The following is an 18,268-nucleotide window of genomic DNA, read 5'->3' as shown; positions in this document are numbered from 1 at the left end:
AGGGCGTTCGGTATTAACATGTTGTTAACCATGATGACCGACCTGCATTTTGAGATGTATTGTATGTGGGACCAAATGAGGGATCTAAACATCTTGCAAGAACTCAACCTCAAAAGTGCAGCAACAGACAATTAACAAACTACTTGGTGCATGTAAAGTGTGCCCCGTCTTGTTCTGTGTGCAGTCGGTCTGTCAGCTTCTGGGTTCAACAAGATAGCAGGCTGAGGGCAGGCGATCCATCGTGAATTCAATCTTTAATGGTTGGCTGTAGTGTGTCTGCCTCTTTCAACTGTCCTCAATTCCTTTTGATACCATCTCACAAGCCTGCAGCTCTGCATGATCAGGGAACCATTTTACCTACACTGATAACTGCTGACTGCCTGTTACGCTACCATTATGGCTTTCCATTATGACACAATCTTAACCATCCCTGTAACTAGAGATCCCTCTTTCTGCGTTCCTCCTCAAGGTATCTTCCTTGACAATTGAGTTTCTTTTCCATGCCAGGGTCAGGGGAGTCATCTCTCGATCCCTTGCCAGGTCTATCTCCTGGTGTGTATCCGCCTCCCCCTGCCCACGTCCCACCTGAAGAACCGGTTTCACCTGTTGGTCCTTTCCAGACCTCCAGCTGCTGTTTGCAGCCGGCCACTTCCTCACAGCCCCACCCCTCTCTGGCATGCCCCGTGGCTTCTCCTCAGTCTCTACCTTCCAAGAGCATAGGTGAAAAATGCTTTCACGATTGTAGGGTAAAAAGAGATAAATATATTTAACGTAGATTGCATTATGGCTGTCCATTGTGACACTTGATTGCAATCTTAACCATCCCCGTAATTAAGGATCCCTCTTTCTGTGTTCCTTCTCAATGTACGCAGTGAAAGGGTATCGTCTAGAGCAGGGTTTTTCAAAGTGTGAGACGGTGGGCCTACCTTGAGAGACCAACAGAGTCACTGAAGCTCCCCTAGCCCCAGCTAGAAGTCAGACTTTATACCCCTAGCTAGAAGCTATTCGTTATACAATTAGCTAGAAGCCAGACTTTATACCCCTAGCTAGAAGCCAGACTTTATACCACTAGCTAGAAGCTAGATGTTAAACCACTAGCTAGAAGCCAGACTTTATACCCCTAGCTAGAAGCCAGACTTTATACCACTAACTAGAAGCTAGACGTTAAACCACTAGCTAGAAGCCAGACTATATACCCCCAGCTAGAAGCTAGATTTTATACCCCTAGCTAGAAGCCAGATTTTATAACCCTAGCTAGAAGCTAGAGTTTATACCCCCAGCTAGAAGCTAGACTATATACTCCCAGATAGAATCCAGACTTTATACCCCCAGCTAGAAGCCAGACTTTATACCCCCAGCCAGTTGCCCCCCTACCCCAGGCTGGGAGGACCAGCCGCCCGCTCTGCCTCCTGAGCTGCTGCCGCCCACACTCACTGGTCAATGCCGCAGTTCTTTGAGCTGTTTATATCCTTTGCAGCGTATATACAAGAATATACAGTGCTGTATTTTGAGGTATGCATGACGGTTTGGCTTTATCAAATACAGGTTCTGTAAAGTACTAGCCTATAATGATCCAGGAAATAAACTAATGGCGCTTCTCCCATCGTACAATTGAATTGTGTTGAATGGTGTCACAGAGAGAATCAGTAATTGTGTTCATGATTGTTTATGTTTCTGCTTTTCTCTCACACTCCCCCTGAAGTCCGTTAGGGCGTGCCTCAGACTTCCTCTGAACTAGAACCTTCTCGAACACCAAGGTGGCGTCACACAGAAACATAAATATCGCCAGGCCACGCCTTCATTTTTAAGACCACAGTGCTTCAAACCCGCACAATTATATTATTAAAACGATGAACGATTCCAGAGCGATGCTAACATGGTTCACCACCGCCGCTATGTCTCTAACACGTATCAATTTACGTGTCAGGCTGTGAGCTCACTGGGGCAAGCTCACAGCCTGACACGTTAACTGATACGTGTTTGAATCTAGATTAAAATCTACGTTAAAAAACGGCTTTCGAAATCACATCAAACCGGCTTGTTAAAGGGAAGCTGGTATCATGCCATCAAGTGTGAGGGTGATGCTTATCAATCCATCATCCATCCTGGTGGACACGCCCACTCATGTCACTAAGGCACCGGAAGATCAGATTTTGAAATGTTTTGTAATGGCTGATCAAACTCCCATCTGGTGACGTGATATCAGCTCTTTATGGAGTACACATCTCTGTTGTTGAAGCCTCGGCTTCCTCATCTCCTCCTCGTCACGCGACCTGAAGGCTATCTTGTTGTTGTTGAGGCAGGCTCTTATAGGTCACTGGTCATCTGAGGCGTTCTGTCAGCGGGGTAGGGGGCTCTCCTTAATGAGGTTCATGCAGTGAGACAACATTACTCCACCTGCCCCCCCTGAGGCAGACAGAGCGACCTCTCCGTGGGGGTCATCTCAGCCCAGGGGGGGGGGGAGTGGCGTGGACATGTCAGTATGGCGTGTCTCCTGCTTTAGCCTCTCTCCATTGCAGTGGTCTGCAGATGGCTGAGAAGTCGTGTAGGGACGCCTGGTTCAAACCCCCAGAGAGGAGTAATGTACGCGTGGGAGGGCGGGTCTGGCGGTGTCTCGATGTCGCAATAACACTGTGCATTGTTGTGCAGTACATTAGTACACTATCCCCGATGTTACTGTAATGCCCTCCCTTCTGTAAAACACCCACCTTCTGTAAAATACAGAGTCAGTCGTTCTCTTCACCTGCTCTCGTTTTGACTTCCCGCTTTGATAGTTCCTAGCTTCACTTGTGAATGTTGTTGTACAAAAGCGTCTTCTGCATAATGACATGTAAATATGATGTAAATGAAAAGGTGACATGTTGCTGAATGTTGCTCTTGTTCGTTCCGTATTCCCCAAACGGCTCCTCCTCCCCCTCCCCTCCCCCCCCTCCTCCCCCCCTCCTCCCCCCTCTCCCCTCCCCTCCTCCCCCCTCTCACTCCCCCCCCTGACGGCTCCTCCTCCTCCCCCCCCTCTCCTCCCCCCTCCTCCCCCCTCTCCCCTCCCCTCCTCCCCCCTCTCACTCCCCCCCTGACGGCTCCTCCTCCCCCCTCTCCCCTCCTCTCCCCCCTCTCACTCCCCCCCTGACGGCTCCTCCTCCTCCCCCCTCTCCTCCCCCCCTCCTCCCCCCTCTCCCCTCCCCTCCTCCCCCCTCTCACTCCCCCCCCTGACGGCTCCTCCTCCCCCCTCTCCCCTCCCCTCCTCCCCCCTCTCACTCCCCCCCTGACGGCTCCTCCTCCCCCCTCTCCCCTCCCCTCCTCCCCCCTCCTCCCCCCTCTCACTCCCCCCCTGACGGCTCCTCCTCCTCCCCCCTCTCCCCTCCTCCTCCCCCCTCTCACTCCCCCCCCTGACGGCTCCTCCTCCCCCCTCTCCCCTCCTTCTCCCCCCTCCTCCCCCCTCTCCCCTCCCCTCCTCCCCCCTCCTCCCCCCTCCTCCCCCCTCTCACTCCCCCCCCTGACGGCTCCTCCTCCCCCTCCTCCTCCCCCCTCCTCCCCCCTCTCCCCTCCCCTCCTCCCCCCTCCTCCCCCCTCTCACTCCCCCCCTCCCCTCTCCTCCTCCTCCCCCCTCCAGAGGATGCAGGACCTTGGCCCCGGGGCCCCGGCGGGGGGCCGGTCGGAGGCGTGCTTCGAGGACGGCGTGCGCCGCGTGGACTACGTGCTGGCGTACCACGTGAAGAAGACGGGCGGCGCCCACCGCCGGGCGCCGCGGCGGGCCGACGGCGGGCTGCTGCGGCGGCTGCGGCGCTCGCTGAGCCTCCGGGGCAGCAGGGCGGCGCTGCAGCCGCGGGACGACCCTGAGGTCGCCGCGCAGCAGCAGCAGGCCAGTTACCACGACGACGACAAGCGCTTCAGCCGCACGCAGTTCGAGGAGAAGCTTCTGGAGACGGGCCTGCAGCTGGAGAGGGACGAGGAGGTGAGGAGGAGAGGGGGGGTGAGGAGGAGGTGAGGAGGAGAGGGGGGGAGAGGGGGGGTGAGGAGGAGAGGGACGAGGAGGTGAGGAGGAGAGGAGGAGAGGGGGGGGTGAGGAGGAGAGGGGGGGAGAGGGGGGGTGAGGAGGAGAGGGACGAGGAGGTGAGGAGGAGAGGAGGAGAGGGGGGGGTGAGGAGGAGAGGGACGAGGAGGTGAGGAGGAGAGGGGGAGAGGGGGGGGTGAGGAGGAGAGGGACGAGGAGGTGAGGAGGAGAGGGGGAGAGGGGGGGGTGAGGTGGAGAGGGGGGGAGAGGGGGGGTGAGGAGGAGAGGGACGAGGAGGTGAGGAGGAAAGGAGGAGAGGGGGGGGTGAGGAGGAGAGGGACGAGGAGGTGAGGAGGAGAGGGGGAGAGGGGGGGGTGAGGAGGAGAGGGACGAGGAGGTGAGGAGGAGAGGGGGGGTGAGGAGGAGGGACGAGGAGGTGAGGAGGAGAGGGACGAGGAGGTGAGGAGGAGAGGGGGGGTGAGGAGGAGAGGGACGAGGAGGTGAGGAGGAGAGGAGGAGAGGGGGGGTGAGGAGGAGAGGGACGAGGAGGTGAGGAGGAGAGGGGGGGGAGGAGGAGGGACGAGGAGGTGAGGAGGAGAGGAGGAGAGGGACGAGGAGGTGAGGAGGAGAGGGGAAGGGGTGAGGAGGAGAGGGGAAGGGGTGAGGAGGAGAGGGGAGGGGGGTCAGGTGAGGAGATGCTGTTTGTGTGTGTGGATTAGTTTGTGTATGTGTTTGTATGTCAGGGTGTGGGTGTGTGTGTGGCTTTGTATATATACATACAGTTTATATATATATATATATATATATATATGTATTCTGATATATATATTCAGTATATATTGTATATATATATGTGTATTCTGATATATATATTCAGTATATATATATATATATATGTATTCTGATATATATATTCAGTATATATATATATATGTATTCTGATATATATATTCAGTATATATATATGTATTCTGATATATATATTCAGTATATATATATATATATGTATTCTGATATATATATTCAGTATATATATATATATGTATTCTGATATATATATTCAGTATATATATATATATGTATTCTGATATATATATTCAGTATATATATATATATATATATGTATTCTGATATATATATATTCAGTATATATATATATATATATATGTGTATTCTGATATATATATTCAGTATATATATGTATAAGTGACCTTGGATAACATGTTCCCTGGTTGAATCTGATTCGTCAGGCCAGTCCTGTCGTTGACCGATGGTCCAGCCCTGAATCATATTTTTTATCCTGCAGCATTTAGTGACTTTTGCGTTGTTTCATCAGAATATGAATCCATTATTCCGGTTCCCCTCAGCCGTCTATAGGAGCCACCGCCCCCCTGCTTAGTGACCGGCCGCCCCTGCAAACTAATTAACTCCGCAAAATATTTATCCAAAGCAAAACATTACGCAGCGAATTGCCCACAGCGGACTGAGTCAGTCCCGCCCCCGCGGAGAGCGTTGTGTAACATAAAGGCTTTTCCTCCAGAAGCCATGCAGCGCTGTGGTTTCTCCCGTCTACCCCCGCCTCCCAGTGGAATGTCCCAGTTACAGTTTCCCCAACCCCACGCATTCACTTAAAAGTCGACGTCGACTCAACGTCTTTAAGGATAATTTAAATCGTTGAAGACTTGAGATCACCTCTCATATATATATATATATATATATACAAATGTGTTTTACATATGTCAAGTAGATACATATACCGCACAGTCTTTAGAATGGACAGGAGAGTTTGTATACCTATATAGCTCAATTTATTAGGAAGTATAAAGTATAAAGACTAATTTATCCCAGCTATCTTTGTCATATACGCGGAATGGGTTAACCTAGTGATTGTTAGTGCTTGGCACTTGGTTCTATGAACATCCTTACTGCACCGACAGAGATATAGTGTTGCATCTCTCTCCCCTGACAAGTGTAAAAAAAAAAGAAAGAAAGAAACGCGTCTGCTAATTGCCCTGAATGTAAATGCAAATAAAGGGAGGCAGCAGAAGAGTTTCCTCCATATTGGGTCAATGTGTGAATAAATCATGAATCCTGTGATCAGTCCAACATCCCGGGAATCGGGTTCCTGAAGATCCATGCCCCCTGGAACATCCTGTGTCGAGAGGCCGAGTTCCTGAAGCTCAAGATGCCCACCAAGAAGGTATTCATGTGCCCTTTGAGCAAGGCATCTGACACATGCATCTATGCATTTATTGATTATGTTGCACTAGTTATATTTTTCTCCTTTATCTTATCAAAATCGTGTAATTCTTCATTGTAGAATTAGATTAATTTCGATATTAAAGAATACCTTTAATTCATGGAATTCCTCGGGATTTCATAACGTATGTTCCTGGCCTCCTCTCCCTCACCTTCCACAAATTGCGGAGATGATGAAATAAGCATACAGATTATCCGGCATCATTTATCCAGGATCACCACATTTTCCCAGATTCCAAACGAGTTTAGTTGTTTCTGACCAGATCTATAAAGTGTAAAGCCCCCGTACCTTACCCTGTTGAGCTGAGCTCCCCTGTCCTCCTGCTCCCCCACCCCAGGTGTACGAGGTGAACCAGGGGAACAACATCGTGGAGAACATAAGACTCTTCATCCACAAGGTCACCGCGCCGCTGCACCCCAAAGTGGACTGCAGCCGGCCACAGAGCGTCAAGCCGCTCTCCCACCCGTTCAGCCGCGAGAAGCAGCACCTGTGAGTCACCGCTCTCAGTCAATCCTCTCAGCTCTCAGTCACTCCTCTCAGCTCCCAGTCACTCCTCTCAGCTCCCAGTCGCTCCTCTCTGCTCTCAGTCACTCCTCTCAGCTCCCAGTCACTCCTCTCAGCTCCCAGTCAGCTCCCAGTCACTCCTCTCGGCTCCCAGTCACTCCTCTCAGCTCTCAGTCACTCCTCTCGGCTCCCAGTCACTCCTCTCGGCTCCCAGTCACTCCTCTCGGCTCCCAGTAACTCCTCTCGGCTCCCAGTCACTCCTCTCGGCTCCCAGTCACTCCTCTCGCCTCTCAGTCACTCCTCTCGGCTCCCAGTCACTCCTCTCGGCTCCCAGTCACTCCTCTCGGCTCCCAGTCACTCCTCTGCCTCTCAGTCACTCCTCTCAGCTCTCAGTCACTCCTCTCGGCTCCCAGTCACTCCTCTCGGCTCCCAGTCACTCCTCTCGGCTCCCAGTCACTCCTCTGCCTCTCAGTCACTCCTCTCAGCTCTCAGTCACTCCTCTCAGCTCCCAGTCACTCCTCTCAGCTCCCAGTCACTCCTCTCAGCTCTCAGTCACTCCTCTCAGCTCCCAGTCACTCCTCTCAGCTCCCAGTCACTCCTCTCGGCTCCCAGTCACTCTTCTCCGCTCTCAGCGGACAGCGTTTATTCCATGTTGCTGAGTGGCACTCGGTAGAACGAGCCGATTGGCCGAAACAAACCCCGTCCATTTCTTTAAGTGCAATTTAGTCCAATTACATCTTGACCCTGGCGATCGTTGCCACCTGTTGGACGCGTTGGACAGAGAGGCCAGGCGGCGTTATGAGTCCTCTGACAACACCCGTTTGACTCTCATGTGTTTTGGATCATACATCGTGCAGCTGCTTTCAATGTTTCAACATGATTGAGAGGTGTGCGGTGATGTTCGTATTTGAACCATGACATTATATCTGACATTAAGTATGATGTTGATGTGTTACCATTTATTCCATTTTCTCCCTGCTACCCAAGCCAGTGTCCTTCATTGTCAGTGACACACACACACGCACGGAGGCATACATACAAACACACACACACACACACACACCCACACCCACACACACACACACACACACGCACACACGCACACACACACACACACACACACACACACACACACACACACACACACATACCTTTGCTAGTTTAGACTGAGAGCAGGGATGTGATGATGGAGAGTCCATCCCGTTCTGTTAGTACGGTCGTGTACTGAGTTCTGGAGGCTGAGGGTGAGACAGGCTGTGCAGCCCCCTGTCGATGTGTTGATGAGGGGGGGGGGGGGGCTTCAGACAGCAGAAGGCTATATTTACTGCTCTGACACTGAACAGCACAGCCGCCTGACTCACTCTTTGCAGGATATTACTCATTTTATTCCTATTGGAAGGCAAATACACGAGTTTAAAATCCCATTTTCAAAGCAGCTCTCTCCTCTCTGCCGCAGGTTTGATCTGTCGGATCCAGACTCTTTCTTTGGCAGCAAGACCAGGAGCTTTATAGTGAGTACTGTGACCTCTATGTGTAGGGGTTCACTACTGTTCACTACTGTTCACTAGTAGGATCCCCTGCTCACTAAGTTGTTACCCGCCACTCCTGAAACAGGCCAATCCACAAGCATTTAGCAATTAACAAAAAACATGAAATTAACAAACTACTAAAATTAAGTAGTTGGGGGAGGGCCGCGGGATGAGCCAGTGGCCTAATACAGCCCAATATTATTCAAGTAGGATGACCGGCCCTTAAAGTGCAATCTAAATGTCACCATAGTATATTTATATCCATAATATATCCATATTGTTTATCATAAGGCCACCTTTGTAAATATGGTCATTGTTTCCCTCCCCATGCTCTTCCACTGAACGACGTGCTATAATGTTTGCAGTACATACAGTCCATCTGCCTCCATGTCCCCCCTAGGTGTACGAGGTGCTAAAACGGACCAGAATCACAAGCAGACCGCGGAGGGCAGGTACGACGGCTCATTAGCATATAGAGACAACTGCCACCACGCTCCGGAACAATCTATGCCTTTGCCTGTGTGTGTGTGTGTGTGTGCGTCGGTGTGTTTGTGTATTTCTCCATGTGTGATCGGGGCTGTAACTCCTCCACCGTGGCAGTCAGCTGACTGATGAATGTGTTTGTCTCAGGGATCACCAGCCTGCTCGGCAGTGGGGTGTACACGGCCGCCTACCCCGTCCACGACGTGAGTTACCCCCCGCCCCCCTCCCTCCTGTCCTCACACTCATACAGTAGCACTGAAACCCAGTTCATATTCAACAGAACAGTCTACTGTATTCTCTGTTTTAAAGCTCAAACCATTTCAAATGGAATAAATGAATGGATGGATGGATGAATGAATGAATCCTTAGATGTAAGTTGTACGAATAAGACAACATAACCGCTCTTATGAAAGGTAATGTGTATCTGTTCAAATGCAAGCACTGGATTGTAGTGTAGTGTGTGTGTGTGTGTGTGTGTGTGTGTGTGTGTGTGTGTGTGTGTGTGTGTGTGTGTGTGCGTGCGTGCGTGAGTGCAGGCATGCTTGTGTGTGTGTGTGTGTGTGTGTGTGTGTGTGTGTGTGTGTGTGTGTGCCTGCGTGCGTGTGTGTGTGTGTGTGTATGTGAGTGTGCATAATGATTGAAATGCATTATTATATCTTTCAGGGAGACATTGAAGGGGTGGACATAAAAACCAACGACAGGAAGGTAAGAGGCCATCTTATGATGGATTTGTTGCTGATGATATCATCAGAAACTTCAATAGTCATTCCGGAGTCAGCATTTTACATTATGAGTATTAAACTGTCAAGATTATATTACAACTAAAAACATCATGTGTGTGTGTTCTCTTGTAACTGCTTATGTAAGTTTGCTTTGCTATAAATTCTAGTTACCATTGTTTTTTTTTTGGTATTGGTGCATCTTAAAACTTACAGTGTGATGAGTACAGTTTCACCCTGTTGCATTATGGGGATTAGTACAGTATCAGCCTGTTGCATGATGGGGGATCTGTACAGTTTCACCCTGTTGCATTATGGGGGATCACCCATCTATATCCAGTTTTGCATCTGCCAGGTCTTTATGTGAGACCATTATGACTGGTTTTAATCAAATCCCATTTAATTAAATGTTGGTGGAATGGATCTCAGCTATCTGCTGCAGCATCACAACACTTATCAGTCGGCCAAGCGTTTGAGAGGGAAAACAAGTGTCCGTGTTGAGTCAGGGATCCAGACACCCTCTGGTGGATCTCCCATCCCCCCCCCCCCCCCCCCCTCCCCGCTGACACATTATCATTACGCCGGAGGCTGTGTGTTGAGGCCGTCACCACGGCAACAGAAAGAGGTCCTCCTCCTCCTCCACGCTTCTCAAGCATCATTACGGCTCGCTCGCCCCTCTCCCGTCTCTGAGCGCTGGCGAACTCGGCCTGGCGCCCCAGCAGCGGCCGAGCAGGTGCTGAGCTGTGGGCGTGGAGCCTTGAGACGCCCGGGTGTGAATCACCGCCCGGTTGATCCACGGCGGTAATAGCTCTAGCTCCGTCTCGTTGCAACACCGGGAGGAGGAATGTGTGGTTTCTCCTGTTGACGGCACCAACATCAACTGCAATCAGAGGAGAGCCTCTTCTGTGTGCTGAAGCACAAAAAAGGGTTTTATTATAAGCGTATGCTTTGTTGTCTACGGGGAACGGGTTAACCTTGTGATTGTTAGTGCTTGGCACTTGGTTCTATGAACATCCTTACTGTACCGACAGAGGTATATTGTTGTTTCTCTTTCTTCTGACAAATGCACTTGTAAGTCGCTTTGGAAAAAAGCGTCTGCTAAATGCCCAGAATTTAAAGGTAAATGTAAATGGTTAAGAAATGCTTGAAACAAACCGTAGTCAATGCTACAAAATCCTGGAACTAAAAGCATTATCCTGCATTAATCCAGAAGGATCATTTGACATGGAGACGCATTACAGGAGATCCCCTTGAGCTTCAACAAAGAATGATACACATTGAATGGTTTCAATGACATGCTGTTGGTGGTAAAGATGAATGCCAAGAAATGGTAACGGTTAAATGATGAAACAGCAGAGAAATAGGGCTTCTCTTATGTTCGAGGTGTAAGCATACTTGTTATTACAAATGAATCATATGAATAATAAATGAAGGGTATTTGTGAAATACAGCCCTTTCTTTTTCCTCGTTGCTGGTTGAGTAACTATGACAACACCAGCCAGGACTGATGTGACGTGTTGCTGATAACGGGGGGGACTGATTAAACACTGACTCATACTGGTGTATTATATTACCTGCGAACCCCCCCCCCCCCCATAACCCCCATACCTCATATATATCGGAGCACCTTCAATTCAAACCCAGTTTTTAAAAAGGTCTTCATCGCTGTTCTTCATCGTTCTTCCTCCCCTAACCGCCAATCCCCTCTCCCCAGCTGCTCTACGACGAGTGGGCGAGCTACAGCGTCTTCTACAAGTACCAGCCTATCAGCCTCATCAGGTGAGACCCCAACACACACCAGCCTATCAGGTGAGACCCCAACACACACCAGCCTATCAGTCTCTGTGAAGCACGTAACATACGGAGAGGACCCCTGAATGGTCCCTTCAGTGGGGGTTCTGTGGTCCCTCCAGTGGGGGTCCCTGGTCCCTTCAATGGGGGGTCCCTGGTCTCTCCAGTGGGGGTTCCCTGGTCTCTCCAGTGGGGTTTCCTGGTCTCTCCAGTGGGGGTTCCCTGGTCTCTCCAGTAGGGTTCCCTGGTCTCTTCAGTGGGGGTCCCTGGTCCTTCAGTGGGGGTTCCCTGGTCTCTCCAGTGGGGGGTCCCTGGTCTCTCCAGCGTGGGTTCCCTGGTCTCTCCAGTGGGGGGTCCCTGGTCTCTCCAGCGGGGGTTCCCTGGTCTCTCCAGTGGGGGGTCCCTGGTCTCTCCAGTGGGGGGTCCCTGGTCCTTCAGTGGGGGTTCCCTGGTCCCTTCAGTGGGGGGTCCCTGGTCTCTCCAGTGGGGTTCCCTGGTCCCTTCAGTGGGGGTCCTTGGTCCTTCAGTGGGGGTTCTCTGGTCTCTCCAGTGGGGGGTCCCTGGTCTCTCCAGTGGGGGGTCCCTGGTCCTTCAGTGGGGGTTCCCTGGTCCCTTCAGTGGGGGGTCCCTGGTCTCTCCAGTGGGGTTCCCTGGTCCCTTCAGTGGGGGTCCTTGGTCCTTCAGTGGGGGGTCCCTGGTCTCTCCAGTGGGGGATCCGTGGTCCTTCAGTGGGGGGTCCCTGGTCCCTTCAATGGGGGTTCCCTGGTCTCTCCAGTGGGGTTCCCTGGTCCTTCAGTGGGGGTCCTTGGTCCTTCAGTGGGGGGTCCCTGGTCCCTTCAGTGGGGGGTCCCTGGTCTCTCCAGTGGGGTTCCCTGGTCCCTTCAGTGGGGGTCCTTGGTCCTTCAGTGGGGGGTCCCTGGTCTCTCCAGTGGGGAATCCGTGGTCCTTCAGTGGGGGGTCCCTGGTCCCTTCAATGGGGGTTCCCTGGTCTCTCCAGTGGGGTTCCCTGGTCCTTCAGTGGGGGTTCCCTGGTCTCTCCAGTGGGGGTTCCCTGGTCTCTCCAGTGGGGTTCCCTGGTCTCTCCAGTGGGGGTCCCTGGTCCTTCAGTGGGGGTTCCCTGGTCTCTCCAGTGGGGGGTCCCTGGTCTCTCCAGCGGGGGTTCCCTGGTCTCTCCAGTGGGGGGTCCCTGGTCTCTCCAGCAGGGGTTCCCTGGTCTCTCCAGTGGGGGGTCCCTGGTCTCTCCAGTGGGGGGTCCCTGGTCCTTCAGTGGGGGTTCCCTGGTCCCTTCAGTGGGGGGTCCCTGGTCTCTCCAGTGGGGTTCCCTGGTCCCTTCAGTGGGGGTCCTTGGTCCTTCAGTGGGGGGTCCCTGGTCTCTCCAGTGGGGGATCCGTGGTCCTTCAGTGGGGGGTCCCTGGTCCCTTCAATGGGGGTTCCCTGGTCTCTCCAGTGGGGTTCCCTGGTCCTTCAGTGGGGGTTCCCTGGTCTCTCCAGTGGGGGTTCCCTGGTCTCTCCAGTGGGGTTCCCTGGTCTCTCCAGTGGGGGTCCCTGGTCCTTCAGTGGGGGTTCCCTGGTCTCTCCAGTGGGGGGTCCCTGGTCTCTCCAGCGGGGGTTCCCTGGTCTCTCCAGTGGGGGGTCCCTGGGCTCTCCAGTGGGGGTTCCCTGGTCTCTCCAGTGGGGGGTCCCTGGTCTCTCCAGTGGGGGGTCCCTGGTCCTTCAGTGGGGGTTCCCTGGTCTCTCCAGTGGGGGGTCCCTGGTCCTTCAGTGGGGGTTCCCTGGTCCCTTCAGTGGGGGGTCCCTGGTCTCTCCAGTGGGGTTCCCTGGTCCCTTCAGTCCGTGTGTCCGTCTGCGATCGTCAGTGGGGTGTGACACCGTGTGCTCCCACAGGAAGTACTTCGGGGAGAAGGTGGGGCTGTACTTCGCCTGGCTGGGCGTCTACACCCAGATGCTCATCCCAGCCGCCATCGTGGGCGTCATCGTGTTCCTGTACGGCTGCGCCACCGTGGACGACGACATCCCCAGGTGGGTGGACTGGTGGGACTGGGAGCAGGGAAGGGGACTGGGAGGGGACTGGGACCTGGGGAGGGTGACTTAGAGGGGACTGGGTGGCGACTGGGAATGGGGAGGTGGTTCCATTTTGTTTTGATTTTTGAAAGATATTTTTTGGGGGTTGATTGGTTGTTGCTGTGGCCCTCGTCAGAAGCAGTAGGTTCTCCGCCCTCTTGTGAGGGCATGCTGTTGAACGCGTACTGAGGTGTAGACCGGGTTCCTCTCATGGATGCCGCACAACACTCTGAAACGCATCTTTAAATTGTTTCTGAGACATTTTTGAAGATACCCATATTACTTAAAAATGGAATTTATTTCAGAAATACTTTTAAGACAATATGATGAGACCAAAATATTGAGTTAGATAGTCTCTGTCTGTTATCTGAAGACACACAAAAAGCGAGTTAGAAAGTCTCGAGGCATTTGATTTTAAATACCAAATAGCTTCACAGCCAATTTGCATAAATCTGAAGTTTCATAAACACAACACACTAGTTGATGAGTGAATTCATCACTTTGGCTTTCGAGTTAATGTTCATGAATATTTCAACGCGTCTATTTACCCTCTCCCTCCTCTTCCTCCCCCTCTCCTTCCTCCTCCCCCTCTCCCTCCTCTTCCTCCCCCTCTCCCTCCTCCTCCCCCTCTCCCTCCTCTTCCTCCCCCTCTCCCTCCTCCTCTTCTCCCTCCTCTTCCCCCTCCTCATTCCTCCCCCTCTCCCTCCCTCTCCTCCCTCTCCCTCCCTCTTCCTCCCCCTCTCCCTCCTCCTCTCCCCCCCTCTTCCTTCCCCTTTCCCTCCTCTTCCTCCTCCTCTCCCTCCTCCTCCTCCCCCTCCTCTTCCTCCCCCCTCCCTCCCTCTCCCTCCCTCTCCACCCCCTCTCCCTCCTCCTCTCCCTCCCTCTTCCTCCCCCTCTCCCTCCCCCTCTCCCTCCCTCTCCTCCCCCTCTCCACCTCCTCTCCCTCCCCCTCTCCCTCCCTCTACTCCCCCTCTCCAACTCCTCTCCCTCCCCCTCTCCCCCTCTCCACCCCCAGCATGGAGATCTGCGACCCCAGGAACAACATCACCATGTGTCCGATGTGCGACAGCGCCTGCAGCTACTGGAAGCTGTCCTCGGCCTGCGGGACGGCCCGGGCCAGCCACCTCTTCGACAACCCCGCCACCGTCTTCTTCTCCATCTTCATGGCCCTGTGGGGTGAGAGCCCCCCGCGCCTCACCGCCTCAGGCGGAACTCTGTGCTCAGGTGTAAAGGATCATGACAGGGCCAGGTAGAGCGTGTACCATCAAGGCCCAGTCCTGATCACAGTGAGCCGGGTTCAATTCCTGCCCGTGGTTCTATGATGCATGTCCTCCCCTCTCCCCTCTCCGATGCCTTCCGGTCCATCTCGCTCTGTCATCAAAATAAATCGTACAAAAAGAAAGAGTCTTGACAAAAATATGAGCGTGTGGACGATGAAGAAGTGGCTTTTATGGATAAAGCCCTTCGACATACAGCCACGGAGGGCTTCAGAGACGGTGCAGTACAGGCTGTTATCTGATATCACTGATGTCAGAGCAGACGTTATCTGACCCTGGGCTGAAACCTGGGGTGTTGGAGGGTGTTGGTTTTACAAATCTGTAAAATCTGTTATTTTTATAGTACAACAGATGGCTTACTCTACAATCACATTTGAAAATAAGCGCATTAGAAAAATGTTCCCAACCACGGTTCAGCCTTCAGGCGCTTTGCCTCTTGTTAAGTCGGGAAAACCTCTGAAATGGGTTCTAGATGATGGCTGAGCGTGTTCTGTGAGTTATCACCACGGCTGCATCTGCCGCACGGCCCCGGGGAGGTGGAGCTCCACAGCCCGATGCCGTCCCCTCCCAGTGTGTGAAGTTGTCCCTGGTGTCTGTCCACAGCGGTCCTCTTCATGGAGCACTGGAAGAGGAGACAGATGAGACTCAACTACATCTGGGACCTGACCGGCTTTGAGGAGGAGGAGGTGAGCTCCATTAGTCCCTGAGCGCTGATGATGATGATGGTTTACACCAGCGCCGCCTCAACAGCGAATGCATTAAGGCCTGGAGAACACTCGGTCTACCCAAATCATGTTTCATAACGTACTCGCTGACAAACTTACATTTTATGTTTGTGTGTTTTTTGTGCTCTGCAGGAAGAACACGAGGTTTGGAATGGGATTACTTTTTTTGCCGTCTTGACCTAGTCTCTCTTTTGTAGTCTGGCATCTTAACATGCATATTAACCTTTAATTCACTCTTGTAGATATGTAGCATATTAACCTGTATCTTAACCAGTATTTCCCTGTAGACTTGGCTTCTCTAAGCCCTTCTGCGGTTATTGCCTGCTGGAGCTAACTCTCTAACCCTGATACCCTCATTAAAGTCTGTTTTGGTTCTTTGCACTTTATTTTATTTCTCTCCACATCCCTCTTTACCTCCTCACTGAAGTGTTGCATAAACAGGGACGCAAACTGCCCTCTGCTTGTCTAGGGAATTAGCTTTCATCTTCTGCTGTTTCTGTATTCTCCCTGCTTCGGATGTCTCACTGCTCTCTGCTTGCGTGCGTCTTACATTTGGTCCGTGACAGTGGTTCTCACCGGGACACTTGTTCTGTGACCGTTAAATAAGAATAAACAGATCTGCTTCTAACCGTCACTGGTGTGGGGGTCTGACCTGTGCAGTAATGATGAAAGGCTTTAGGCATTGGTTGACTACTGCTTCCACAGTCCAGCCAAGAACCAGTGGTCTATAGAAATGTGTCGTTGAAGAGCATGCGTTCAGAGAGCTAAACTATAAAGTGTTCCTGTTCCAGGATCACTTCAGGGCGGACTATGAGCTACGGGTCATCAAGAAGAAACAGAGAAATGAACATAAGAATCCCAAGGTGACGCTTGCATCTTATCTCTTTATGTCAGACGTTGGCTGCAGACCAAACTAATGTCAAACCTTAGAGGCATGAAGTTCATCTGAGTGTCCCCATCGGCTGTGTGTTGTATCCGGGTTGGAGGGCCGTTGCTATGGTCATGACAGTCCGTTGTGTCCTCCCCTTCTGTTCCAGAACGAGAAAGTGAAGCTCACGTGTACAGACAGGATGCCAGCCTACCTGACCACGCTTGTGATGATGGCCTTCATGGTGAGTGATCTCCGCCTCCTTTGTGTTAACCAACAATGACAGCAAGGGCTCAGCTCTAAAAATACAATACATCAGGTATAGGGCGACGTGGACTTTATAGGACTGTTATGCTATTAAGCTATCAGCACATACTACATAAATATCCTAAATTAAACATAGAAGTAAACATCCACTTAAATTGACAAGACCATTGCAGTAATCATTATTTTTAAACACCCATTGCACCAGCTACAAATAAATATACCAACAGCTTGCACAGCTTGGCACTGATTCCACATTAGACGCTAATATAACGGCAATTACATCAATATCCTCAATATCCAGTCTCCTTTCACACCTGTGGTCAGACTCCAGATCTGCATGTCCTAACTGTCACTGGCATCAAGATGTTCTTGATGCCATCTTGTCAAAATGTCATTCTTCGCGCCTTCTTCTCTTCCAATCAGTGTCCCCGTCCCGTCTCCGTCCTGCGTCTGTCCTGTCTCTCTGTCTCTGTCCTTTACCTCTTTCCTCTGTCTCTGACCTGTCTCTCTGTCCTGAGTCTCTGTCCTGTGTCTGTCCCGTCTCTCTCTCCTGTCTCTCTGTCCTGTGTCTCTCCTTTCTGTCTCTGTCCTGTCTCTCTGACCGGTGTCTCTCTCCTCTATCTCTGACCTGTCTCTCTGACGGTGTCTCTCTCCTCTATCTCTGACCTGTCTCTCTGACGGTGTCTCTCTCCTCTGTCTCTGACCTGTCTCTCTGACCGGTGTCTCTCTCCTCTGTCTCTGACCTGTCTCTCTGACCGGTGTCTCTCTCCTCTGTCTCTGACCTGTCTGACCTGTAGATCACGGTGACCTTTTCCATCGTGTTCGGGGTTATCCTGTACCGGATCACCATTAAGTCCGTTCTCCACGTCAGCTCGTACCCCGCGGCGCGCTCCCACATCAGGGCCACCGTCAAGACCACCGCCGCCATCATCAACCTCATCGCCATCATCATCCTGGACGAGATCTACGCCGCCATCGCCCGCTGGCTCACCAAACTAGGTACGCTCGTTCCATGACAGGGGGGAACGGTTCTGTTTTGTGAGGTTTGGTTTTTTAGTCCCTCGTGAATTCAGGCTGCAGAGACAATGAAAACAGCACTAATATTCATCTGTTTATTTTAAGAGCAATAGCCCCATGATATGACAGCATTTAGATTACATATTTTATTAAGTTGGTAACTGGTATAATCGTAATATTACACTCTTTGTGTGACTTGGCGCCAGCATCTCATCCTGAGTGTTGTCAGTGTGATGGCGGCGATGACAGTACAGTCCCTCTGGTGTGATGCTGGCTAGCTGATTCAGAGGCGGGTGGGCAGGCAACTAGGACTGATACCTCACAGAGCATCTCACTCACTTATAACTGCCCGTGACATTTTGAACAAATTACACTCAAATTACAGCTATTGAGCCGTGCCCAGTGGCCTTTCGTTTTTGGAAAAAGAATGTTACTGAATGTACATTTGAACCAAGACTCCAGGTCTCTCTGGGAACATGGAGTTCACTGTGGGGTGAGACATAATAAGGTGATGGATATTGAGTGACCATCTTTGATTTTAATCCTCTACCTCATGGTTTTGCCTTGTTTTTTTATTCATTTCCATAATGTATGACGTATGCATAAAATATTTGTGATATTAATGCAATTTAAAAAAAAGATGTTCTATTCTCAGGGAGCATTTCTCTCAGAAATAGCTGATGGAGTGGCTGTGACATTTATAACAAATTACACTCCAATTATAGCTCTTAAAAGTGTCTCATAAACTAATCACTGGTCGCCCACGGTAAACTTAA

At 51.5% G+C, this 18,268-nt stretch overlaps 1 protein-coding gene across 1 annotated transcript in view; it reads left to right on the top strand.

Annotated features, from left to right (window-relative positions):
• The window catches only part of ano1a (anoctamin 1, calcium activated chloride channel a), a 34,499-nt gene that overhangs the window by 7,505 nt on the left and 8,726 nt on the right, over nt 1-18,268 (top strand). The window contains exons 3-17 of the mRNA XM_079737117.1: nt 3,611-3,952; nt 6,093-6,191; nt 6,589-6,740; nt 8,212-8,266; nt 8,685-8,736; nt 8,915-8,970; nt 9,431-9,472; nt 11,201-11,265; nt 13,162-13,296; nt 14,354-14,514; nt 15,219-15,301; nt 15,473-15,484; nt 16,132-16,203; nt 16,378-16,452; nt 17,273-17,474. Coding sequence (XP_079593243.1) covers nt 3,611-3,952; nt 6,093-6,191; nt 6,589-6,740; nt 8,212-8,266; nt 8,685-8,736; nt 8,915-8,970; nt 9,431-9,472; nt 11,201-11,265; nt 13,162-13,296; nt 14,354-14,514; nt 15,219-15,301; nt 15,473-15,484; nt 16,132-16,203; nt 16,378-16,452; nt 17,273-17,474 — 1,603 coding nt within the window. The remainder of the gene's footprint in view (nt 1-3,610; nt 3,953-6,092; nt 6,192-6,588; nt 6,741-8,211; nt 8,267-8,684; nt 8,737-8,914; nt 8,971-9,430; nt 9,473-11,200; nt 11,266-13,161; nt 13,297-14,353; nt 14,515-15,218; nt 15,302-15,472; nt 15,485-16,131; nt 16,204-16,377; nt 16,453-17,272; nt 17,475-18,268) is intronic.

The sequence above is a fragment of the Pollachius pollachius genome, assembly GCF_949987615.1.
Source record: "Pollachius pollachius genome assembly, chromosome: 5".
Classification (NCBI taxonomy): domain Eukaryota; kingdom Metazoa; phylum Chordata; class Actinopteri; order Gadiformes; family Gadidae; genus Pollachius; species Pollachius pollachius.
The sequence above is the reverse complement of the archived record's forward strand: the minus strand, read 5'-3'. Positions and strand labels throughout refer to the sequence as shown.